At 39.1% G+C, this 27,925-nt stretch overlaps 1 protein-coding gene across 1 annotated transcript; it reads left to right on the plus strand.

Moving 5' to 3' along the window:
• The first annotated feature begins 274 nt into the window (after positions 1-274).
• LOC135604751 (probable polygalacturonase) lies at positions 275-27,883 on the plus strand. The gene is made up of 7 exons (XM_065094404.1): positions 275-514; positions 1,729-1,849; positions 2,123-2,297; positions 2,398-2,468; positions 2,558-3,237; positions 4,671-4,701; positions 27,825-27,883. The coding sequence occupies exons 1-7, from the start codon at positions 413-415 to the stop codon at positions 27,881-27,883; spliced, it is 1,239 nt and encodes a 412-aa protein (XP_064950476.1). The 5' UTR covers positions 275-412.
• The last annotated feature ends 42 nt before the right edge of the window (positions 27,884-27,925 follow it).

The following is a 27,925-nucleotide window of genomic DNA, read 5'->3' on the forward strand; positions in this document are numbered from 1 at the left end:
AGCATTCTGTTTCCAACACATCTCTCTGACAATGGAGCACTCGCAGCCAATATTCCGTGTAACACCTCTTCCCCTTTTCTTTTTTTTTTCCCAGTAATCCTATCTCAAAGCTTTAATCCTTCAAACTCCAACTTTTCTCGGTTACGTGCAGGTGTTGATGATTTTAGTGCTATGGACGGTGGTAACAGCGGCGTTCATAGGGATAGCTGAGGGCCATCGCCACCACCGGCGGGCAGGTGGTGCGACGGAGCTAGAAGCCTTCCACTACGCGGCGGCGGGGGAAAGAGGATGCCGGGCCCACGTGGCCAGCCTGACGGACTTCGGCGGGGTGGGCGACGGGGTGTCCTCCAACACGGCGGCCTTTGCGGCGGCCGTGGCCAACCTCAGTAAGGTGGCGTACGACGGCGGCGCAATGCTGGTGGTGCCGGCCGGCCGGTGGCTCACCGGGCCCTTCAACCTCGCCGACCACTTCACCCTCTTCCTCGACCACGACGCCGTCATCCTCGCCACTCAGGTCCGCCTCCCTCCTCCGCCCCCTTCCCCCACCTTCTCCTCCATCTATTTCGATGTAGAGTGCATGTTCATAATCGTTCACGGCATGTTTGCCATTACCATCGCCTCTATCATCCACGTTGCCTTCATCCTCGGTGGTGATTATGGCTAGTAGCCCTTCCCATCGAGTCCGTTCATCTGACAGCTCTCGCCAGATGAACGGTGACGATGAAGAATAGATTCATCACTAGTGAGCCCCACCAGAACGTTACATAGCGAGTGTATACTATTCTAACGTTTCCTTCATCTCATCTCCAAGGAGAATTCACAAGTCTAATCCGATGTGCATTGTCACTGCTTTGGACTGATGAGGGAAAAGAAGTGAACTAAGCTACTACAAATCTAAATTTGTCTTGATAATATTAATTTCTGAAATATTTACAATTTGTATGGTAGATTTTTGACTATTTAGTATCTCTACTTTGATCTCTCAAAATAAGAAAACAGTAATATTTGTTTTGTTTTATTATTATTATTATTATTATTATTATTATTATTATTATTATTATTATTTCTCTTGTATGTCATATCTGAACATCAATAATCTTGGATTAGAATCCACATAAAAAATTTCCTTTCAAATTTCAAGATCTTGAATATTACTAAGTGTGGACCTTACCCTTAATAAGTTTTAATTGAGAACGGCATTTTTTCTGAGTGTAAGAACTTTAAGGTAGGAAAGGATGCGAGGAAACCAGCATAAGAATGGAATGCAGTGTGGACCTTACCCTTACATTAATTTTAGGCTCCACCATCAGTCTAAAAGTTAGGCGGATGACTTTCTAACACAAAACTGCTATTTAGACTCTCAAAACACAAACTCTCTCTTTGATATTTTCTAGGAAAGAGTACTGTCATCCAATCTCTCAGTGTTTTCTTTTTGACTAAACCTCGTAGATCTGTGTAGCTAATTGGGTTTCGTGAAGGCAGCAAAACTCTATTAATGCTACAAACTTGGGAGAACAAGTTAGATTTCAACTGCAGCTTATATAACATAAATTTCTATTCTGCAATCCCATTTTATGGCTTCTCACACTGCAACTTGGACAGCATTGCTTATGAATTGCATGGATACTCTTTTTTTTTTTTGTTTATTGGTAGCTAATAGAAGCTTTAATACTATGTTCTTTTGTTCAATCTGTATCAACTAAGATAATTGGTGATATGCTTATACAGGATATCAACGAGTGGCCGATCATTGACCCTTTGCCCTCCTACGGTAGAGGAAGAGATGCGGTTGGGGGTAGATACAGTAATCTCATCATGGGATATAACCTAACCGATGTGGTCATAACAGGTAGTATATACGTTGCATATTTCCAGTACTTCTATCACATTGCTTCTAAATTCATAAAGCCTGCGTCGTGTTGTCATTCCATGATCCCCTAAAATTTAATAAAAAAATTATTTTTAATCAAAAACTATAATATTTAATTCAGTTTATGATGTTTTGACGTGCTTTGATTGACAAGAAGACACATATATATCATCATCTAACTTGTTTGCATCATAGATGGGGAACAGAATATAATTTGATTGTGATGCTAACAAGTTTTATTGTTATTTTTAGGGAATAATGGAACTATCGATGGACAAGGTGAAACCTGGTGGAAAATGTTCCGTAACAAAGAACTCAATTACACTCGTGGATACCTCATTGAATTGATGTACTGCAAACAAGTGCTGATTTCCAACATTACATTGGTTAACTCTCCATCGTGGAATGTCCATCCTGTGTACAGCAGGTTTATATTAATAATCTACTTTCAGAACACTTGAAGGCTTCTTTTGCTTTCCATTCTATTGTTACAATCTGATGTTAACGTGAATGAATGCACTGTGCAGCCACGTAATCGTCTCAGGCATCACAATTCTTGCACCGGTCAACTCTCCCAACACTGATGGGATCGATCCAGGTGGATATCGTACCTACATTTACTTGGGTTGTAGATTCTATGTTGCTGTTTCGATTGATTCTTTTTGGTGGTTTCTCTCTTCTTCGCAGACTCATCCTCCAATGTCCGCATTGAGGACTGCTACATAGTCTCAGGCGATGACTGCATCGCCATTAAAAGCGGTTGGGATGAGTACGGGATTGCATTCAACATGTCAAGCAAACACATAGTGATCAGACGGCTCACCTGCATCTCCCCCACGAGCGCTGTCATCGCCCTGGGAAGCGAGATGTCGGGAGGAATCCAAGATGTCCGGGCCGAAGACATCACGGCCATCCACTCCGAATCCGGCGTCAGGATCAAGACGACCATCGGAAGGGGAGCTTACGTGAAGGACATATTCGTGAGAAGAATGAATCTGCACACAATGAAGTGGGTCTTCTGGATGACGGGCACCTACGGGCAGCACCCGGACGACAAATTTGATCCGAAAGCCATTCCGGTGGTGCAGAATATCAGTTACAGCAACGTGGTGGCCGAGAACGTGACCATGGCCGCGAAGCTGGAGGGGATTCCCGGCGCGCCCTTCACCGGAATATGCATCTACAATGTGACGGCGGAGGTGGTGAAGTCGAAGAAGCCGATTTGGAACTGCACCGACGTGGAGGGCGTATCGAGTCACGTGACGCCCACTCCCTGTGCGCAGATTCCGGAATATCCAGATCGTATAACGCATTGCCCCTTCCCTGAAGATGATCTACCTGTGAATGGTGTTGGGCTAGAGGAGTGTGCTTATCAGAGAGCCAAACCATGAGTTGAGATGCTTTCTACAACTCATGGTTTAATGGCATAACCTATGATGTCCTGAAGCTTGGCAGATTAAAATGTTTGCCTTGAACAAAGGCAGATGTAATTCATCATATATCATACTTGGGAGGAACAAAGGCAGATGAAATATCCAATAATATTTCATTGCTATAAATATGGATTATTGAAAAAATAAGACATGTTATTTATTTGAATACTTTTCTTCAACTTGGAAGTGTTATATTCTTTATTTGATACCAATAGTTGAAATGAATTTTTCAAAGAGAGGATGACTTATGATTGTCACTAAAACGATTGATTTTATCCCTAACATTTGAATTCATAACCCAATGTATCTTCACTTTTAAATACCACGTAAGCACCCTATGTTGTAGAGGACAGGTCAATTTATTTGAGGAGAACTTTTTCTATGATCATATCTGAATCATGTTATGCATGAACAGGCTTCGTTAGATCCTATAGAATAAAATAAGTGAGGTGGGATGATTCGATATTCTATTTATTCCACTTCCTTATTTACAGTATGGAAACATATTCATTTCCTCTTCATCGATCCAAATCTATAACACTATCAGAGTGAAATAAGAGATCTAAGGAAGAACATAGGTTGGACTTTATTAGTAATAAGTAAATATTTTGTACGTAAAAAAATAAAGATATTAAGGGGATAAACACCAATAAAAAAATATGAGGCAATCCAAAATACACTTGATTATGATCAAATTTATAAGCCGACTTGGATATCGAGCATTTACCTATAAGAACTAAATTAGTTGCAATAAATAGTTGCAACCCTAGAAAATAGAATTTAGTAAATCATTTCTTGCATAGAGTCATTATATATGATACGTCAAGATATGTATGAAAAGTAGATTTTATACGAATCTATTTTTGCCATTCATTTCATTCTTGCTCGAGCCGAATGATGAAAAATTATCATATTTGGTTCCTTCAGGGGGTGGATTCATAAGAATTCACCTATCCCAATAACAAAATAACTTGACTAGAATGATACTATATTAAGAGGAAGTTCGCAGGGTGGCCATGGAAGGCCTAGGTCGCACGTTGGTGAGGAAGTTCTGCTCGAACTCCCTGGTGAGCTGGTCAAAGGACAAGACTGAAGATTGGCGCAGTCGGCTAAACCACGCTCGTACCGGTCCCCTCAGGATGGTCGGAAATGCCCGGCACATCAATGCATCGGAGGTGCCATAGAGGGCCATCTGAGCTCGAAATGCGAAGACATGCTCCGCGGGATCGGAGTCGCCGTCATATGTCTCCAATACCGACAGCATGAAGTTGAGGGGTATCGACTTGTCCTGTACTTCCTGTGTGAAATGGGACCTACTTGAGCTGCCTTCGCTAGAATCACTCGGTGATTTTTGGAACTCGTGCTAGAACTCGTCCAGGCGTTGGTTGACCCGGGACAGTTGGGCCCTGAGCGAGTCGTCCACCAAGTCAAACGATACGGTGTCAGGCTTGAAGTGGGGTAGTGTGACTTAGCAAGGTGCGGGTATGCTCTGCTCGGGCGAACCTCTCGGGTCTATCGCTTGCTCTCGGGCTTCCCCCATCCCGACTTGCTACCCACTCGGCCTCTATCGGGTCGAGTTAGTTGGGGGAGCTGCTAGCCACACGATCTGAGGAATGAGCGGAGCAAGCGTCTGCATCATGCCCACCATGGCTTGCACTTGTTTGGTTAGGCTGAGGAATGCCTCGAGTGTCACGACCGAGGGTTCCATGGTTAGTCCAATAATATGTGTATATTGGATCTTTTGAGACAATTATTAGTCTTAGAATGTAATTATGATCGGTCAATAAAAATATATTTCAATATAAATTTTTATTTTTTTTAGATTAGTTAATCTATCTTGGAAGGTAAAAATGGGTAGAGTAAACCTATTTTTATTTTATTTGAAATTAATGTCCTCTTCCTCTGCATGTAGGAAGTGAATAAAATAAATCATTTAAATCACGAGAAGTGCTTCCATAGAAGTTAAACTTCCATTCATCTACATCTCTTGTTTCTTATTCCCATTCCTCCTTCCTATTGCAAGGTTTCTAATCTTTTCCATTGCAAGTGTTCCGATCCTTTCTATTGCAAGTGTTCCGATCCTTCCTATTGCAAGCTTTCTAATCTTTCCTATTACAAGTGTCCTAACCTTTCTTTATTGCAATTTTATCTCTTTATTTTCTTTGAATATGAGGAACTTTAAATTGTTCTAGCCTTATATTTGATATATCTCCTGTTTAGATGTAACGATTTGAATCTGTGAAACTTCCGAGATTCTGACCTTTTTACCTTGTTATGGTTATAACTTTATGCACTAACATCTGATTTGGACAAAACTTATTTGATCTGAATATAGACTCATAATCCTTTCTTTTGATAGCTTATTTTAAGAATTCAGAGTAAGTTTTCCTATCCAAACTTCTATTTCAAATAAGCCTACGAATTCTGTAAAATAGGGATCGTAATTTCTGACCTTTTGATAATGAACTGCCTATAAGTCCCTGTTGGAAAGTTTGATTTATTCCAAACTTATTTTATTTTAAATTAGACACGTAGATCTTTCATTTGATACTTATATTGAAAGATTTAGAGTCCAAATACCCGCCCAATTTTCTGTTGAAACTGACCCTGTGAATTCTATAAAATTGAGATTTGTTCTTTGATCTTGGGTAACTAAATCTATTGTAACTCTTTGTTGAAAACTTCGATTCATACGAAAATTATTTTATTTGAAATAAGATTGAAATATCTTTCACAACAGCTTTCTTGAGTATATTGGAGCATGATTGATAGTTTGAATCATTTGTTCAATGTGCCTCTCGAATTCTGCTAGAAATCGAGCTTCGGTCGATTTCACATATTCTGGTTTCATTCCTTTGGAAATTGATTTCATTTAGCTTTCTTGTCCAATTGAGCTTTATATTACTGCTTTGAATTCTTATATGCTCTTGTCCTTAAAATTATTTGCATTCTTGAAAACTATTGTGTAACGTTTATGCTATATCGTATTAACTCATAGAGGCACATGTATATCCCATTGTTCCGCATTTGCTTTCGATATGTGCCTATTCTAGTTTCATTCCTTTGGACATTAAATTCTATCTAACCTTCTTATTTGAATTGAGTTATATGTGATTGCTTGGAATTCTTGAATGCTCTTGCTTTCATTTCCTTTCAAATCTGAATATATTTGTGAAAGATTATACTTGCATCGTATTGACTCGTAAAGGCACATGTACGTTTTGTTATTTTGCGTGTGCTTGCGATATGTGCTATTTATTGTTCATACTATCCTTTTGTACTTTGGTGTTTGTGGGATACTGTGAACCTTTGCCAGAAATGATAAAGGGAGTTATTCATAGAGCCTGCGATGCTCTACTGGCCCCCTTTGACTTCACCTAGATGTGGGTGGATGGAGCTCCCAAACGTGGGAGACTTCTGTCTGGTGGTCATTCAGAAATAGATGAATCACATTCTGTCTATGGTCCCACTATACTTTCTGTATGTTTGATATGATATCCAGAGCTTTGGTTATGTATTTATATATGCGCTTTGGATAAGAAAGATATGAATGCAACGTCAAATACGACGTTTCAGCTTCTGTTTTGTATTCGTTCTTTGATATCATCTGAAATGGTTCATATGCCGTTGATATGTTTTGAAATATTTCCTACGCTATTAATATGTTCCGAAATGCTCTCTATGCCTCTGAAATGTTTCTACGTCATTAATATGCTTTGAAATATTCCATATGCCATTGATATGTTCCGAAATGTTTCATTTGTCAATGATATGCTCCGAAACATTTCATACGCCATTGATAAGCTCCGAAATGTTTCATTCGTTATTGATATGCTCCGATGATTCAATATTATATTTATTCCACTTCCTTATTTACAGTATGGAAACATATTCATTTCCTCTTCATCTATCCAAATCTATAACACTATCTGAGTGAAATAAGAGATCTAAGGAAGTGTTGGGTCCAGCCCATATGTGGGCTTGGACAATTGGGCCTATTGAGCCCAAATCACTATTTGAAAGAAAGGGAAAAAGGTGAGGGTAGCAAAAAAAATGAGAGCGTGTAGTGTGCGTGTGTGCAGATGAGTTTGCTGCAGCGAGTGGCGACGCAGAGAGAGAAAAGAGGAGAGAGAAAGATTAGGTTTCTGAGTTTTCTACTTGACGATCGGCAGCCAAACGTTGTCAGTTTTGGCCCAAATTTTATGTGGAGAATCCTTGTAGCAAACTCTACAATCCTAACGATGTTGATCTACAGTTTACCCTCTCTAAGGTACTTTCTTGCTATATCTACTCTGTGAGACCCAGAATTCTCTTTTGAGGAGATCCATCCGATATGCAAGAGCCAAGATCTATGTTCTTGATGTTATTGTGATCCTCTGATTATTCTAGAGAAGACCTATTGTAAAAATGTTATCATTATTATTGATAGTGGAAGTTTAAAATGGACTACGGTCCCATGGTTTTTCCCACATTGGGTTTTCCACGTTAAAAGATTTGGTCTCACTGTGTGATTGATTATTTGCTTTATTGTTTATGCTATGCTGGTTGATATTTTCATTTGGATATTAAGTTGGTATTTTGATGAGAAACCTATTAGAAAATAAATAGATAAACAAGTTGTAGAAGAAGTTGATTGTTATTAACATATCCCCCTTCCTTTTATACAAGTTAGAAGGGAGAATTTTCCTCAACAGATTAGAGGATTTCCCTCAACAGAGTAGAGAGATTTCCTCAAACAGTTAGGGAAATCTCATCTACTTATCATGCCCCCGTAAGATGGTGCTCCGATCAAGGAGGTCAATCTTAGATTGATGTAATGCAAAAAGTTTACGAGCTAGAGGCTTCGTTAATGAGTCGGCCAATTGATCAGTCGTATGAACATGAGAAACACGAAGTTGACGACGGACAACTTGATCGTGTACATAGTGGAAGTCGATAGCAATATGTTTCATGCGGGAGTGGAAGACCGGATTAGCGCACAGATAGGTAGCTCCAATATTATCACAATGTATTGTAGGGGTGGAATCGATATTGAGTTCCTGGAGTAGATTTGTGATCCAATTGAGTTCTGCAGTGGTAGTGGCAATGGCATGGTATTCAGCTTCAGTTGTAGACCGGGGGACTGTCTTTTGCTTCTTAGAACTCCAACTGATTGGATGAGCACCAAGGAAGATAATATACCCCGATGTGGATGTTCTATCATCAAAGTTACCTGCCCAATCAACATCAGCAAAGGCATGAAGACAAAGTGGAGAGTTTTTATGAAAAAAGAGTCCATGATTTAGGGCCTCTTTAAGATATCGTAGAAGTCTCTTGACCGCAGACCAGTGTAGAGTAGATGGTTGTTGCATAAATTGTGATAATTTGTTGACAGTAAATGAGATGTCTGGACGCGTGAGAGCTAAGTATTGTAAAGAGCCAACAACTTGGCGGTATTGAGTGGGTTCCGTAGCAGGACTTCTATCCGATAATTTGAGAGAACCACTAGTAGAGATGGGGGTTGTAACTGCATTTGCATCCTGCATGTTTATCTTTAATAACAAATCTTGAATGTACTTGCGTTGTGATAAAAGGAGACCGGAAGAAGTGAAGGTAGCTTCGACACCCAGAAAGTAGCTTAAGGGTCCGAGATCCTTAAGCGAGAATCGAACTGCCAACTGTTTGATGAAATAGTGTGTTAAAGGGGGACTGGTATTGTAGAACTGGTGTAGGCATTCGATTAATTAGGTAGACAGCAGTTTGAAAGGCTGCTATCCAAAAAGTTGAAGGCATGGAAGCCTGATGTAGAAGTGTGAGTCCAGTTTCTACTATATGTCGATGTTTGCGTTCGGCAGAACCAACTAGTTGAGGAGTATGTGGGGGAAACTTGAGTGTTGAATGCCACAAGCTGAGAGGTGGGATGCCAGAGCTTGATATTCATCGCCACCATCAGAGTAGACTGTTTTAATGGTAGCCTGAAAATAGTTTTCGACCAACTTCTGGAAAGTGGAAAAAATGCGAGAAACGTCAGATTTATGGGAAAGAGGATATATCCATGTGTACTTAGAGAAATGATCTACAAAAATAACATAAAATCGAAACTTATCAAAAGATAAGATTGGAGCAGAACCCCAACCATCAGTATATATAATTTCAAAAGGTTTAGAGGAGGAAATGGAAGATGAGCCAAAAGGCTGCCGATGACTCTTATTACTAAGACAAGCATCACAATGCATCATATAATTAGTGGACTTAAAAAGAGGAAGAGAGTGATGAGATAATAACTTCTGCTGAATAAAGGACGAGGGATGACCAAGCCGACGATGCCACACATCAACTGGAGCCGCAACAGAAGAATGAACAGTGGGCTGGGTTATTCGAGAGGGTGACGACCATTCGTAAATGTTATCTTTATTCGGGCCTTGGACCAATGATGCCCCCGTGCTCAAGTCCTTAACAAGAAATGAATCAGGAAAGAATTCAATGGAAGTATTGTTATGTTTGCAAAATTGAGAAATAGAAATGAGGTTGCGTTTAATATGAGGGGCGCATAAAACATCATCGAGGGTAAATGTATTAGAGTTAGAATTAAGCGCTGTGGAACCAGTATGAGTTATAGGAAGTCCTTTACCATCACCGATGATGATATCTTCATTGTCGCCATAGGGATTGTGAAGAGACAAATTCTGAAGATCAGCGGTGATGTGATGAGAGGCACCAGAGTCGACAATCCAGTTGGACTGGCTAGGTGTCGGAGAAGTTAGGAGATTTGCTTGAGGCCAGTGTGACGGAGCAGGGAGGTGGGGACGAGACCGACAAACTTTAGCGCAGTGGCCGACTTTGTCACACAATTGGCAAACGACCCATCTTTGATGGCTCGGTAGGGCAGGACGCCAAGACGGATGATGGGTGGAGTTGCCACTTTGCGAGAAGTGATGACTAGGAGGATTGGAGGGGTGTTGCATGGAACTCACAGAATCAAGAGGCGCATTAGCCAAACCTTCGGTGATGTTCGGCAAGTACCGAGTGCTCTTCCGTTTAGACTTGTGACTGACTTGAGCTATGACAGTTGATCCAAGCAGTTTGTCCATACGCTTTAAGTACATCTCGTAGTCAGTCAGCTTATCATAGAGATCTTCAAAAGAGACTGGCGAGTCACATGCCCGAATTGCAGCAGTCAATTCCTTGTAGTCGGTGTCGAGACCATTGAGGGTATGAATGATAACCTCTTCGTCACATAGGGAATGACCTATCAAGGCCAAGTCATTAATGATAACCTTGATATGTTGTAGATAATCAGAGATAGTACTTCCCTCTTGTTTTGTCACCATAAGCTTGGATAGAAGACTGAGCTTGCGAGTACGCGAATGATTTGTCAGGTGGTTTGCAGTGTAGACCATGCATCGGCAGTTGTCACACATGAAGATATCAAGGGAGCAACGGATCCAGCAACTGAAGCTTGAATAGCTTGGAGGATAAGACGATCTTGATATAGCCACAGTTTGTGAGCTGGATTGGGTACTGGACTGGGATCGCCGGGAATGTTGAGCATGGCTGGAGGACAACTGAAAGAGCCATCAATGTAACCTAACAAGTCGTATCCAAATAAAAGATTAGAAAATTGAGCTCACCAGGATGCATAATTGCCACCCTTTGATAACTTAAAGGGGATCAGCGTGGTAGCATTGATGGAGATAAGCCTTGTAAAAGAACAAGAAGTGAGAGTCCCTACAGGAACTGAAACATCAGAAGAAGTGTGTAGAGGGAAGCGACAGCGAAGGCTGCTGCGGTAGAGGAAGATACAGCAATTGCGACTGCTGCTGGCCGGGAAGCGTCTGCGACAATGAAGGAGGAAGACGCGGCAGCTGTCGTTAAGCAAGACCGGCGATGAAGGAAGAGAAGGAGTGGATGAGCAAAGCCAAGACGGTGCTCGTTAGCACTGGCTCTGAATCCGTGTCTTGTGCTTCTTCAATGACTCCGCTTGAGGCAGCGTGTTATTATGGCCGCTTGGCTAACACACGGTGATACTGCTGTCGCCAAGGAGGAATCGCTCTGATACCATGTTAGAAAATAAAAAGATAAACAAGTTGTAGAAGAAGTTGATTGTTATTAACATATCCCCCTTCCTTTTATACAGGTTAGAAGGGAGAATTTTCCTCAACAGAATAGAGGATTTCCCTCAACAGAGTAGAGAGATTTCCTCAAATAGTTAGGAAAATCTCATCTACTTATCAAAACCCATTTTGATATACAAAGAGGGAAAAGAATATTCCGCTTTAATAAGTTTGTTTCCAACAAGTGGTATTAGAGCAACAAGTTGTTTGGTGCTAGTTTTTCTTGTGTGATTGAAATGGAGCAGTCAGATAGTATGATTAAATTGAACTCATCAAATTATTCTACTTGGAGGCGTTTGATGGAAGATTTGCTCTCTTGCAAAGATTTATATAAGCTTATCAAGGTTAAAGATAAACCTTCTACTATGGACGATGAAGAATGGGAAGTTCAACATAGAAAAGCTATTGCCTATATTAGAAGATGGATGGATGTAAACTTGCATGAGCATGTTTCTGATGAAACCAGAGCTGATGTTGTTTTGCAAAGGTTAGAAAACCACTTTACGAAAAAGACAGTGGGAAATAGAATTTCTCTCCTCAGAAGGCTTATAAATTTGAAGTATAAAGATGGTGGTAACATTGTTAAGCATATAAGCCTATTTCAGAGTCTTGTAAATAAGTTGGTTGCTATGAAAATGAATATAGATGATGAGATGCAAGGATTACTACTTCTCAGCTCTTTACCAGAAAGTTGGGAAATGTATGTGATGACTATTTGCAACTCCACGCTAGAGGGAACTCTAACTATAGATATGGTTAAAGATAGTTTGCTAAATGAAGATGTCAGAAGGAAAGAATAGGGTGAATCTTCTTCTGGGGCATTTGTTACTGAAAAACAAGAAAAACGTGGAAGAAATCATAGCAGAAACCCACATGGATATAGAGAAAGATCTAAGTCTAGAAGAGATATCAAATGTTTTCACTGTAATAGGCTAGGTCACATGAAGAAATAGTGTAGGTTTTGGAAGCGAGAACAGAATGAAATGAAGAAAAATGAGAAAGACACTAATACAGATGCTGTTGAAGGTAATATCACTATTGTCTGTGATGAAGGTTATGTTAGTCTTGTAGCTCAGGAGAGTAATTGGATAATTGACTCTGATGCTTAATTTCATGTTATTTCTCATGGTGATTTCTTTAGATTTTACACTGCTGGTGATTTTGGTAATGTCAGAATGGGAAACAGTGGTACATCTAAGATTGTGGGTATTGGAGATATTTGCTTGGAGACTAGTATTGGGAGAAAATTGATACTCAAAGATGTAAAGCATGTTCCAGATATTCGTCTTAACTTGATATCTACAGGTAGACTTGATGATGAGGGCTTTGCACACTATTTTGGTGAAAGCAAATGGAAACTCACTAAAGGTTCTCTAATTATGGCAAGAGGAAAGAAACTTAACTCTTTTTATGTCATGGAAGCTAAGCTACACAAAGGAGAGATTAATGCAATTCAAAAACGTGAAAGTATAGATCTTTGGCATACGTGGCTTGGATATATCAGCAAGAAGGGACTTCAAACTCTTGCTAGAAAGCAGTTCTTACTAGAGTTGGAAGGTACATCTCTTAAATCTTGTGATCATTGCTTAGTTGAAAAAATACATAGAGTTACATTTCAAACATATCCATCATCTAGAAGATCAGATGTTATTGATTTAGTTCATACTAATGTTTGTACTATGCAAACTAGAACTCTTGGAGGTGCTCTTTATTTTGTTACTTTTATTGATGACCATTCTAGAAAAGTGTGGGCTTTTGCTTTGAAATCTAAAGACCAAGTACTCGATGTTTTCAAGGAGTTTCATATCAGTGTTGAAAGAGAAACTGGCAGAAAACTAAAGTGTATTCGGTCAAATAATGGTAGCGAGTACAAGGGTCCTTTTGAGAATTATTACAGGTTTTACGGTATCAGGCTTGATAAAATAATTCCTAAAACTCCTCAATAGAACGGTGTGGCAGAAAGGATGAATAGAACCATTAAAGAAAGGATTAGTTGTATGCTTTCCCACGCCAAGTTACCAAAGTCATTTTGGGGGGAGGCTTTGAGAACTACAGTTGATCCGATAAATTTTTCTCCATCAGCTCCTCTGAAAGGTGATGTTCCAGAGAGAGTATGGAGAGGAAAAGATATATCTTATAATCACTTAAGAGTCTTTGGGTGTAAAGCATTTGTTCATATTCCCAAAGATGAGAGGTCCAAGCTTGATAGTAAAGCAAAAGTATGTATCTTCTTGGGATATAGTCATGAAGAGTTTGGGTACAGATTATGGGATCCAGTAAACAAAAAAGATTATTAGAAGCAAAGATATTGTGTTTCTTGAAGACCAATTGTTTGATGATGGTGATAATATTGAGAAGCCAGAAACCTCTATTTATATTCCTTAGAGTTTGGGTCCAGTTCCTTCACCTGTAGTTCATGATGATCATGGGGAAGATGAATAAGAAGATTATAGTGAGAATACTAGTGATGATACACCTACAGTTGATGATGCTGAACCAACTGAACAAGCACCTCCACCACCAGTTGAGATTCCATTGAGAAGATCCACTAGAGAGTGATAACCATCTACCATATATCCTCCACATGAATATGTTATGCCTACTGACGAGGGAGAGCCAAAAACTTACCAAGAAGCTATTATACATGAGAATAAAAATGAGTGGGTTAAAGCCATGCAAGAAGAGATGAGATCCTTGCTTGAGAACCATACCTATGACTTGGTAAAGTTGCCTAAAGAAAAGAAAGCTCTTAAGAATAAGTGGGTTTACAGATTGAAGACTGAAAATAATAGCTCACAATAAAGATACAAGGCACGACTAGTTGTGAAAGGATTCAGTCAGAAGAAAGGTATTGACTTTGAAGAAATATTTTCTCCAATTGTGAAAATGTCCTCTATCCGAGTTGTTCTTGGTTTGGCTGCCCGCTTGAATTTAGAAGTTGAGCAACTTGATGTAAAAACAACATTTCTTCATAGTGACTTAGAAGAAGAAATTTATATGGAGCAACTAGAAGGTTTCAAAGTCAAGGGAAAAGAAAATATAGTGTGTAAACTTAGAAAAAGCTTATATGGACTCAAACAGGCACCTAGGCAGTGGTATAAGAAGTTTGATTCCTTTATGATGAGCTAAGGGTATGATAGAACCACATCTGATCATTGTGTGTTTATGAAGAAATTTTCAGATAATGATTTTATTATTTTATTACTATATATTGATGATATACTGATTGTTGGCCATAATGTTGGAAAAATCGAAAAGCTTAAAAGAGAGCTAAGTAAGTCTTTGGCCATGAAAGACTTGAGATTGGTGAAACAAATACTTGGCATGAAGATTCTTCGTGATAGGAAGAAAAGGAAGATTTGGCTATCTCAGGAGACTTATATTGAAAAGGTTCTTGAAAGATTCAACATGAGTAAAGCCAAAGTAGTCTGTTCTCCACTTGCAGGTCATTTCAAGATTAGTTCGAAATAATATCCTACAAGTGAGAAAGAAAAAGAAGAAATGTCCAGAGTGTCTTACTCATCTGCAATAGGCAGTTTGATGTATGCTATGGTTTGTACTAGGCCAGATATAGCTCATGCAATTGGAGTTGTCAGCCGATTTCTCTCTAATCCTAGAAAGGAACATTGGGCAGCAGTGAAATGGATATTAAGATATCTAAGAGGTACTTCTAGGTTATGTTTATGTTTTGGCAGTGATGAACCTGTGTTAAAAGGTTACACAGATGCAGATATGGTAGGTGATACTGATTCCAAGAAGTCTACTTCGGGATTCTTGATGACATTTGTAGGAGGAGCAGTCATTTGACAGTCTAAGTTACAGAAGTATGTTGCTCTATCAACCATAGAAGCAAAATTCATAGCAATTACTGAAGCCTGTAAGGAAGCTTTATGGATGAAAAAGTTTCTACAGGAATTGGGCTTGAAACAGGAAGGATATTTACTGTGATAGTTAGAGTGTCATTCACCTCTCCAAGAATTCAATATACCATTCTAGATCCAAGCATATTAATGTGAGATATCACTGGATTCGTGATGTGCTTGAGTTGAAAGAATTACAGTTGGAAAAGTGCATACAAATGAGAATGGTTCAGATATGTTGACAAAGTCTTTACCTAAAGAAAAGCTTGAAGCATGTAAGCAAAGAGCGGGCTTGGAACACCCCATCATATAAGGTATTAATGTGAGATATCACTGGATTTGTGATGTGCTTGAGTTGAAAGAATTACAGTTGGAAAAAGTGCATACAAATGAGAATGGTTCAGATATGTTGACAAAGTCTTTACCTAAAGAAAAACTTGAAGCATGTAAGCAAAGAGCGGGCTTGGAATAGCCCATCATATGAGCTGGAGGGGGAGAATTGTTGGGTCCAGCCCATATGTGGGCTTGGACAATTGGGCCTATTGAGCCCAAATCACTAATTGAAAGAAAGGGCAAAAGGTGAGGGTAGCAAAAAAAATGAGAGTGTGTAGCGTGCATGTGTGCAGATGAGCGTACAGTGAGCGACGGCGCAGAGAGAGAAAAGAGGAGAGAGAAGGAGAGAGAAAGATTAGGTTTCTGAGTTTTCTATTTGACGATCGGCAGCCAAACGTTGTCAGTTTTGGCCCAAATTTTATGTGGAGAATCCTTGTAGCATACTCTGTAATCCTAACAGTGTTGATCTAAAATTTACCCTCTCTAAGGTACTTTTCTGCTATATCCACTCTGTGAGACCTAGAATTCTCTTTTGAGGAGATCCATCCGATATTCTAGAGCTAAGATCTATGTTCTTGATGTTATTGTGATCCTCTGATTATTCTAGAGAAGACCTATTGTAAACCTGTTATCATTATTATTGATAGTGGAAGTTTAAAATAGACTACGGTCCCATGATTTTTCCCACATTAGGTTTTCCACGTTAAAAGATTTGGTCTCACTATGTAATTGATTATTTGCTCTATTGTTTATGCTGTGCTGGTTGATATTTTCATTTGTATATCAAGTTGGTATTTTGATGAGGAACCCATTTTGATACACAAAGAGGGAAAAGAATCTTCCGCTTTAACAGGTTTTTTCCCAACAGGAAGAACATAGGTTGGACTTTATTAGTAATAAGTAAATATTTTGTTCGTAAAAAAATCAAGATATTAGGGGGATAAACAACAATAAAAAAATATGAGACAATCCGAAAAACGATTGATTATGATCAAATTTATAAGCCGACTTGGATATCGAGCATTTACCTATAAGAACTAAATTAGTTGCAACCTTGGAAAATAGAATTTAGTAAATCTTTTCTTACATAGAGTCATTATATATGATATGTGGAGATATGTATGAAAAGTAGATATTATATGGATCTATTTTTACCATTCATTTCATTCTTGCTTGAGTCGAATGATGAAAAATTATCATATTTGGTTCCTTCAGGGGGTGGATCCATAAGAATTCACCTATCCCAATAATAAAAAAACTTGACTAGAATGATACTATATTAAGAGGAAGTTCGCAGGGTGGCCATGGAAGGCCTAGGTCGCATGCTGGTGAGGAAGTTCTGCTCGAACTCCCTGGTGAGCTAGTCAAAGGACAAGCCCGAAGATTGGCGTAGTCGGTTGAACCACACTCATACCGGTCCCCTTAGGGTGGTCGGAAATGCCCGGCACATCAATGCATCGGAGGTGCCATAGAGGGCCATCTGAGCCCGAAATGCGGAGACATGCTCCGCGGGATCGGAGCCGCTATCATATGTCTCCAATGCCGACAGCCTAAAGTTGAGGGGTATCGACTTGTCCTATACTTCCTGCGTGAAAGGGGACCTGCCTGAGCCACCTTCACTAGACTCGCTCGGTGATTTTTGGAACTCGCGCTAGAACTCGTCCAGGCGTTGGTTGACCCAGGACAATTGGGCCCAAGGCGAGTCATCCGCCAAGTCAAATGATACGGTGTTATGCTCGAAGTGGGGTAGTGTGACTTAGCAGGGTGCGGGTATGCTCTGCTCGGGCGGACCTCTCGGGTCCGTCGCTTGCTTTCGGGCTTTCCCCATCCCGACTTGCTACCCACTCGGCCTCTGTCGGGTCGGGTCAGTTAGGGGAGCCGCTAGCCACACGATCTGAGGAATGAACGGAGCGAGCATCTACATCATGCCCACCATGGCTTGCACTTGTTTGGTCAGGCTGAGGAATGCCTCGGGTGTCACAGCCGAGGGTCCCATGGTTAGTTCGAGGGATGACTGTTGGGCTGATGGCCCATATTCAGCCCATGTGAGCTTTATCAGCCCACAGCTCACACCCCCTCTTAACCTAACCCTAATTAAGATTAGGGGGGTGTGGTGGCTGCGTTTTAGAGGCAGATTAAAGCTATAAAAAGGCAGCAACGAGGCAGATCTTTGTAGCGACGAGATTCCAAAGAGAAGAAGGAGAACAAGGCAGAAGAGGAAGAGAAAGAAAGGGAAGAAGACAAGGACAACACAGAGAGACTGTTCACAATCATCTAGCAGTGTTCTCATCTCAGGTTAGATCAAATCTACAGTAGGCTCTTGCTGTGATTACTTGGGAGGTTTTAGATATTGTGGGCAGTAACGTGATCCTTGTATCCCAGTTATTCTCTTGTGGTTGTTGCTTGGGTTTTGGGCAAGAGATTGAGATTTGTATATTCATTATTCTCATAGTGGATTATCTCTAGTTTGCCCCGTGGTTTTTACCCTCCACATTGAAGGGGTTTTCCACGTATATCTTGGTGTTCTATTTGATTGTGTTTCCATTTTATTCCGCTGCGTATTTTGGTCTTCTAGTATTTGTTCCTATACAAAGGTTATTCCTGTTTATATCCCCATCAACTGGTATCAGAGCGGGGTTTTGGTGATTTAATTTTTGCGTTTGAACATGGAGGCCAGTAATATTTCTCGCATGATTAGTTTGAATGGAAATAATTGGATGATATGGAAACCAAGAATGGAAGATCTCTTGTATTGCAAAGATTTGTATGGACCTTTGCAAGGGGATAGTGCAAAACCTACAACTATGATAGATGATAAGTGGAAGAGGTTAGATCGAAAAACAATTGGATTTATTAGACAGTGGCTTGATGATAGTGTATTTCACCATGTTTCTACTGAAATTTCTGCATATTCTCTTTGGAAAAAATTGGAAAGTCTCTATGAAAGAAAAACAACTGGCAACAAAGCTTTTTTGATCAGAAAACTTGTGAACCTAAAATATAGAGAGGGTGCTTCTATTGCTGAGCATTTGAATGAAATGCAGAGTATTACTAACCAGTTATCCTCTATGAGAATGTCTCTTGATGATGAGTTGCAGGCATTGTTACTTCTCAGTTCATTACCAGAAAGTTGGGAGACACTGGTGGTTTCCCTTAGTAATTCTGCGCCAGATGGTATTGTCACTATGAGTCAAGTAACAAGCAGTTTGTTGAATGAGGAGTTGAGAAGAAAGAGTTCGGCAACATCTCAGAATGATTCACAGGCACTTATCTCAGAGAACAGAGGAAGGTCAAAGTCTAGAAGCAGTTCACGTATGGGTAGGAGCAAGTCAAGATCAAGAAAAGATATTGTTTGCTATAACTGTGGTGAGAAAGGACATTACAAGAACCAATGTAAGCAACCTAAGAAGAACAAGAAAAAGGGAAAAGAAGTGGAGTCTACAGAGTCAAAGGATAATACTACAGCTACAGTGCAGGGTGGTGATTATTTGATTTTGTCTCCTTCTGATGATATTTTTTCTTGTGTGTGTCAGGATCTTGAGTGGGTGATTGACACAGGTGCTTCTTATCATGCTACACCACGGAGGGAGTTTTTTGCTACATACAGGTTTGGAAACTTTGGTGTTGTCAAGATGGGCAACTATGGCACAGCAGACATCATTGGCATGGGTGATATCCATTTAAAGACCAACCTTGGCTGTAAGTTGGTACTTAAGGATGTGAGGCATGTGGTTGACTTGAGGCTAAATTTAATTTCAGTTGGAAGACTAGATGATGAAGAGTATGAAAGCAGATTTCACAAAGGGCAATGGAAGCTCAGTAAGGGTTCTCTTGTTATAGCTAATGGAAAGAAATGTCATACTTTGTACAGGTTGCAGGCTAAAGCTTATGGTGAGCAGTTAAATGCTACAGAGAAAGACTTCAGTATGGAGTTGTGGCATAGGCGATTGGGACACATGAGCGAGAAGGGGCTGCAAGCTCTTTCCAAGAGAGAGGTATTACCAGATCTCAGAGGTATACATCTGAACCCTTGTATTGATTGTTTGGCTGGTAAACAACATAGAGTTTCATTTGCTAGTGCTGCTTTGTCTAGAAAAATGCATGCCTTAGACCGTGTTTATACAGATGTATGTGGTCCTTTGAGGACAAAAACTCCTGGTGGATCTGTTGATGTTCTTGGTATAAGTGGTGCACTTTATTTTGTCACTTTTATAGATGATTTTTCCAGGAAAGTTTGGGCTTATGCTTTGAAGACCAAAGATCAGGTTATTAATGTCTTCAAAGAGTTTCATGCCAGGGTTGAAAGGGAGACAGAAAGGAAATTGAAATGCATAAGATCAGATAATGGTGGTGAGTATATGGGATTGTTTAATGACTATTGCAGGTCGCATGGGATCCAACATGAGATGACAGTTCCTGGTACACCTCAGCATAATGCAATTGCAGAGAGGATGAACCGCACCATCATGGAAAAGATCAGATGTATGCTTTCACAGGCCAAGCTACCCAAAAGGTTTTGGGATAAGGCTTTGAGGACTGCAGTTGATGTGATCAACTTATCACCATGTACAGCCCTAGATGGTGATGTTGCAGAGCATGTATGGTCAGGGAAAGATGTTTCCTACAGGCATTTGAGAGTGTTTGGTTGTCGTGCATTTGCACATGTTCCAGATAATGAGAGGTCCAAGCTAGATGGTAAGTCTAAAGAATGTATTTTTCTTGGTTACTTACATGATCAGTTTGGTTACAGGCTTTGGGATCCAGAAAAGCAGAAGGTGTTCAGGAGTAGAGATGTGGTCTTCTTTGAGGATCAAACCTTTGAGGATTTGAAGAAGAAGGCACCAGCCAAGACTTCTGTAGAAGGATTAGCAGATTGTGACCCAGTTATTCCTCCAGTATATCAGGGTGATGGGGGAGATGTGCAAGAAAATAGTGTAGAGCCTGATATTGATTTACCTGCAGGACATGTTGAGCAAGAAGAAGTAGGAGAGCAAGTTCCCGCAGAACCTCAATCGAGAAGATCTTCTAGACAACGTCAACCTTCCAGAAGATACTCTACAGATGAGTATGTGATGCTTACTGATGCAGGTGAACCAGAGAGTTACCAGGAAGCAGTTGAGAGTGAGCAGAAAGAGAAGTGGTTAGTTGCTATGCAGGAAGAGATGGATGCTCTTCAGAAGAACCACACTTATGATTTGGTGCTGCTACCAAATGGAATGAAGGCCTTGAAGAACAAGTGGGTTTTTAGGTTGAAGACTCAAGAATATTGTTCTCAACCAAAGTACAAAGCTAGATTGGTTGTGAAAGACTTTGGTCAAAAGAAAGGTATTGACTTTGAAGAGATATTTTCTCCTGTTGTTAAAATGTCTTCTATTCGTGTTGCTCTTGGTATTGCTGCTAGCCAGGACTTGGAGGTTGAGCAGTTAGATGTGAAGACAGCTTTCCTTCATGGTGATTTGGAGGAGGAAATTTATATGGAGCAACCAGAAGGCTTCAAAGTCAAAGGTAAAGATAATTTTGTCTGCAAGTTGAAGAAGAGCTTGTATGGGCTAAAGCAAGCTCCAAGACAATGGTACAGAAAGTTTGATTCATTTATTACAGAAAATGGATACAAAAGAACGACTTCAGATCATTGTGTGTACATCAAATGGTTTGGTGAGAATTTTATTATTCTCTTACTTTATGTTGATGACATACTTATTCTTGGAAAAGATATGTCTAAAATTGACAGGTTGAAGAAGGAACTGAGTGAGTCTTTTGCAATGAAGGACATGGGGCCAGCAAAGCAAATACTAGGCATGCAGATTTCTCGTGACAGGAAAAACAAGAAGATTTGGTTGTCACAGGAGAAATACATCGAGAAGGTATTGGAAAGATTTAGTATGAGCAATGCTAAGCTAGTTGGTTCTCCTCTTACAGATCACTTCAAGTTGTGCTCAGAACAGAGTCCGTCAAGTGATGAGGAGAAGGAGAAAATGCAAAAGGTTCCTTATGCTTCAGCAGTTGGAAGTTTAATGTATGCAATGGTATGTACGAGGCCGGACATCGCATATGCAGTGGGTGTTACTAGCAGATTTCTTGCAAATCCAGGCAAAGAGCACTGGGCAGCAGTGAAGTGGATTTTTAGATATCTCAGAGGGAGCTCTAAGGTTTGTTTAAGCTTTGGAGGTGGACCACCTGCGTTAACAGGTTACACAGATGCAGATATGGTAAGAGATATAGATACGAGGAAGTCTACTTCAGGTTATGTACTTTTGCAGGGGGAGCTGTGTCATGGCAATCCAGGTTACAAAGGTGTATTGCTCTCTCCACCACAGAAGCAGAATATATTGCTGCTACAGAGGTATGCAAAGAAATGTTATGGATGAAAGAATTCTTACAAGAATTGGGGCTGAAATAGGAAAATTATGTGGTGCATTGTGACAGCTAGAGTGCCATCCATTTGTGTAAGAACCCAATGTTTCATTCCAAGTCAAAGCATATAGATGTCAGATACCACTGGATTCGAAATGTATTTGAAGAGAAGCAGTTGCAGCTTCAGAAAATTCATACAGATGACAATGGAGCAGACATGTTGACGAAGACCTTAACAAAAGAAAGACAGGAGATATGCCGACAGTTGGTCGGTATGGCTTCACATTGAGGAGTCATGGGACAGCCTCCCTTATGGGCTGAAGGGGGAGGTTGTTGGGCTGATGGCCCATATTCAGCCCATGTGGGCTTTATCAGCCCACAGCTCACACCCCCTCTTAACCTAACCCTAATTAAGATTAGGGGGGTATGGTGGCTGCGTTTTAGAGGCAGATTAAAGCTATAAAAAGGCAGCAACGAGGCAGATCTTTGTAGCGACGAGATTCCAAAGAGAAGAAGGAGAACAAGGCAGAAGAGGAAGAGAAAGAAAGGGAAGAAGACAAGGACAACGCAGAGAGACTGTTCACAATCATCTAGCAGTGTTCTCATCTCAGGTTAGATCAAATCTACAGTAGGCTCTTGCTGTGATTACTTTGGAGGTTTTAGATATTGTGGGCAGTAACATGATCCTTGTATCCCAGTTATTCTCTTGTGGTTGTTGCTTGGGTTTTGGGCAAGAGATTGAGATTTGTATATTCATTATTCTCATAGTGGATTATCTCTAGTTTGCCCCGTGGTTTTTACCCTTCACATTGAAGGGGTTTTCCACGTATATCTTGGTGTTCTGTTTGATTGTGTTTCTATTTTATTCCGCTGCGTATTTTGGTCTTCTAGTATTTGTTCCTATACAAAGGTTATTCCTGTTTATATCCCCATCAGTGACAACCCCGGGTCATTGAAAAGGAGCCAGTAGTGATCTAGTGTCGAGGCTGGGATCCCCCCATCTCCGAGGGTGGGGAGGGACTGATTTCCGGGCTCGACGGAGGGGAGACTGGTCGGTGGTTCTCCCTCGGGGAGAGCTTCTACGATATCCTTCTGCGACATGGCCCTCCTTCTAGTGCCAAAATATTAGTGAACAAGTATACCATGGCTGATGAGTTAGCACGGTTTGGTCCACGGGTCAATGTCGGGAGCCTTCTATCGAGTGAGCTGGATGACGAGGTGGTCGTGCCCTCGGGAAGGGATGCTTGTTGGCATTGGTCGGGCTCCAACCGATTGATGGCTCGTCCTTGCGCATTGGATGGCGACCCCTGGGTTGAGACGCTCGCGGCTCGCGAGTGGTCATTCGCCTATAGAAATGGCCCTCATCGGGTGATCCCCAACTTTGGCCCCTTCGATGAGCAAGTCAGTAGTGGGTAGATTATTTTCTATTTTTCTTCCCTCCTCTCCCCTCTGGCCGGATGCTGGCTAGGGGCATTATACTATTGTACGAGGGTTAATAGCATGTCGGTTCGGCATGGCCGCTGACTCTCGAGGGATGGGACGACTCTTATGACCGAGCTCTCGGGATGGGACATGTGGAACAGTTCCTTGCTACGCTTCTGACTTGACGTGTGGCTTCAGTTGTGACGTGTCTTGGGCCCAAAATACACTACATTAAATAATACTATATTAAGAGCTAAAATGGCTAAAGAGATAGGGCATAATTATTATGGAGAACCTGCATGGCCCAATGATATTTTATATTTTTTTAGTATTAATTCTAGGTACTATTGCATGTAATATAGGCTTGGTAATTTTCGAACCATCATTAGTAATGTAGGCTTTGAAAATATTACCCAAATGGTACTTCATTCCCGTTTTATAAATACTCCATACAATGCCCAATAAGTTATTAGGTGTTCTTTTAATGGTTTCAATACCAATGAGATTATTGACAGCACTTTTTTTAAAGAATATTAATAAATTTAAAAATATATTTCATCATCCAATAGCTACAATAGTCTTTTTGATTCGTAGCTCTTTAGTTAGGTAGTGGGTGGATTAGCAGCTCTTTAGTCGGGTGATCCTCGACTTTGGCCCCTTCGATGAGCAAGTCAGTAGTGGGTGGATTGTTTTCTATTTTTCTTCCCTCCTCTCCCCTCTTGCTGGATGCGGTCCAAGGGCTTTATACTATAGTACGAGGGTTGATAGCACGTCGGTTTGGCATGGTCGCTTATTCTTGAGGGATGGGACGACACTTTTGATCGGTCGTCTTCTCGGGTGGCATGCAGAGCAGTGTCAGACGGCACCACCCCGAGCTCTCAAGATGGGACATGTGGAACAGCTTCTTGGTACGCTTCTGACTTGATGTGTGGCGTCAACTATGATGTGTCTTGTGCCCAAAATACGTCGTATCCAATAATACTATATTAAGAGCTAAAATAGCTAAAGAGATGGGGCATAATTATTATGGAGAACCCGCATGGCCCAATGATATTTTATATTTTTTTCAGTAGTAATTCTAGGTACTATTGCATGTAATGTAGGCTTGGTAATTCTAGAACCATCATTAGTAATGTAGGCTTTGAAAATATTACCCAAATGGTACTTCGTTCCATATTATAAATACTCCATACAATGCCCAATAAGTTATTAGATGTTCTTTTAATGGTTTCAATACCAATGAGATTATTGACAGCATTTTTTTTAAAGAATATTAATAAATTTTAAAATATATTTCATCATCCAATAGCTACAATAGTCTTTTTGATTAGCAGCTCTTTAGTTAGGTAGTGGGGCAACATTATCTATTGATAAATCACTAACTTTAAGTATTTTTTAACTTAATTCAACTGTGAAATACATGGATATAAGTATCTAAGAATAGTGACTTCAAAGTCACTATTCTTAGATACATTAATTTGATTATGATTATTTCATGAAAATACATATTGTGCCAAAAAGATTAAAAATAAAATTTCTTCTTTCTTTACAAAATTTTCTTTCTATTTTTATGAGAAAAAGAAGATGAAATAATTGTAATGGATTTAAAATGAAAATTTATTCTTAGGTAAATCAATTGTGAAATGCTTTTATATAGTGTCCAAAATCTCTTTTACATCTTCTATGTGAACATATTCAATTCTCATAAGATCTTCTTGACTCTTATTCAAATGGTCCAATAATATGTGTATATTGAATCTTTTGAGATAATTATTAGTCTTAGAATATAAGTCTGATTGGTCAATAAAATAAATGTCAATATAATTTTTTTTTATTTTTTTTAAATTAGTTAATCTATCTTGCAAGGTAAAAATGGGTAGAGTAAACCTATTTTTATTTTATTTGAAATTAATGTCCTCTTCCTCTGCATGTAGGAAATGAATAAAATAAATCAATTAAATCACGAGAAGTGCTTCCATAAAAGTTAAACTTCCATTCATCTACATCTCTTGTTATTTATTCCCATTCCCATAATAATGAATACTATGATTCGCATTTCGAATAGGCATAGATTTATCATCTTTAAGATAACTTCCATTTTGAGAGTTATTCACGATCTCACCTAATTTATAATTCAATATATAAATCAAATGATTCCGTTAGGTTAGTTATATGTTGTGTTGTGTCAACTATATCCACATAAGGTGGTGAGCAGTTATGTATTTAGGGCCCTTTATGCAAATGGATGCATCTCTAACTCTATATATATTTACTTCTCAATACAATTTCTTTCAAATTTAGTAAAATTTTATGTATCGATTCTTCAATTCTTATTGTCGTAGAATATTCATGCAACACTTTTTCATAGTTTGCACATGGCATACATGTTCCTTCTAATTCTCAAGTAAAGCCCTTTGCATTGCAATAGCTATGGTATTGGCTTGACCTTTCATAAGCGAGGATAGAACGAAAAGACTATTATAAAAATATTTATGTCTACTCTTGATTCAACATACCTCTACTATAGCTTCTAGTGGATCCTGCTACTTCCTCTCAAATCATACTATACTAATACTATTATTTAATCATATCATTGAATCATTTATTTCTCTTGAAATCATTTGTTACATCACGAACAAAACTTAATTATATACCACTTCTACGAATGGCTCGTAATATGACTAGCAATTGCCACTAATAATTATATCATCACATTATAGATTTTGCCTTAATGGTATAAACTATAATGTCTTGATATAAGAAGTACTGCAGGGGCAAATAATGTTAGTCAAGAAAGCCAGGTAAGAATCATGACATAGGTAAGAAATAAAAATAAATTTAAACTAAAACATAAAAATGAACCATGTCATAACTTCTCAACAAAAGTGATATTGCCACAAAAAAAGAAGAAAAAATGCCTATCAACGAGTACGAACTTGGTAGATCCAATCTAATCACAAGCTAAGTAAAAGGATCAACATGCAAGACAGTCTCGCCAATAAAATATATCCTACATAAAACTTTATAGAAGTCCAACAAAAAATGAAAGTGTTAAAAGGGTGCAATCTGAAGTAAGACTTGGTGAAAGATGCTATATTATACAAGGCTACTGTATCAGATGATATGAGCACCAATGAAATTTTTTCACATTTAGATAAGAATTTAAATCGATAATATATATGAATAATTTATGCATCATAAATCAAAAAATAAAATATCTAAGGTATTTAATCTCAAGAACTTAGGTTCTGATATCAATTGTAAACATAAAATCTGTACTATGCTATATGTAATATGAAAAAAATTTAATTCAGAATTAAAATTAAATAATAATATATCGGATCTACAATGCATATCTTTCGATGTCATCTGGAAAGAACTTTATGAAATCTATAGGGACACCATCTTCGAATCTAAAACCCACTATATATCAATCTAAAAAGAGAACTAGATTCTCTTTTTTCACTCTTTATATTTTTTTTTCATATGACGACTTAGATTCGGAAGTTCAATAAAACAAAATAAGTATTAAAAAGGTATAATCTTGCAATTTACCCTAGTTGGATGTGATACTAGTTACAAGGCTACTATATCAAATAATGTAAGAACCAATTAAAAAAGAAATTCCCATGATATGGTTCAACGTATTATTAGAATAACAATAATTTCAGAAAAAAAATATGCCAAAGGGTCAAGCCAAAATATTATAATGATAACAAATAGGGCTGAAAATATTATAATGATAACAAATAGGTCTGGTGTCATGATTAAGAAAGTAGCAACCATTTTACAAGCCTATAAGGGCCAACTTGAAACAAATTAATCTTAATATGATGATAATCAATCCATTTAAGTTTATTAGAGTAGAGAGACAGATTAATTCATGATAGCTTTTGTCAAGTACAGATGGTTAAGACTTTACAATTTTATTATTGTGGTAACAAAAGATTTATGTGTTGCTCAATAATATATCAACTAAAATATATCATTGGAGTAGGACAAATCACATTTTAAAGGAGAGACCAGACTGTCTCAACAAACATGTTATTTTCAACCAAGGACAATATAACTATCTAAAGTTATGCATACTCTAGTTTGCAGTATAAATAATCTATAATTAGCTCGAATCAACATATTGAAATTAACTAATTACATAACATAATTTATAATTAGCCTTCCTCTCTCTCTCTCTCTCTCTCTCTCTCTATATATATATATATATATATATATATATATATATATATATATATATATATATATATATATATATATATATATATATATATAGAACAAGAGCCGAGCCGTGGAAGCATTCTGTTTCTGACACATCTCGCTAACAATGGAGCACTCGCCGCCTATATTCCATGTAACACCTCTTCTCCTTTTCTTTTCTTTTTCCCAGTAATCCTATCTCAAAGCTTTAATCCTTCAAACTCCAACTTTTCTCGGTTACGTGCAGGTGTTGATGATTTTAGTGCTGTGGACGGTGGTAACAGCGGCGTTCATAGGGATCGCTGAGGGCCATCGCCACCACCGGCGGGCAGGTGGTGCGACGGAGCT

The sequence above is a fragment of the Musa acuminata genome, chromosome BXJ2-2 (genome assembly GCF_036884655.1).
Source record: "Musa acuminata AAA Group cultivar baxijiao chromosome BXJ2-2, Cavendish_Baxijiao_AAA, whole genome shotgun sequence".
NCBI classification, from domain to species: Eukaryota; Viridiplantae; Streptophyta; class Magnoliopsida; order Zingiberales; family Musaceae; genus Musa; species Musa acuminata.

Excerpts from the sequence above, each read along its gene's own strand:
- LOC135604751 (XM_065094404.1), top strand. The coding sequence starts at position 413 with ATGCTGGTGGTGCCGGCCGGCCGGTGGCTCACCGGGCCCTTCAACCTC. Across the intron at positions 2,469-2,557 it reads CACTGATGGGATCGATCCAG|ACTCATCCTCCAATGTCCGC; the intron begins GTGGATATCGTA and ends TCTTCTTCGCAG. Across the intron at positions 4,702-27,824 it reads GCGTTGGTTGACCCGGGACA|GTGTTGATGATTTTAGTGCT; the intron begins GTTGGGCCCTGA and ends GGTTACGTGCAG.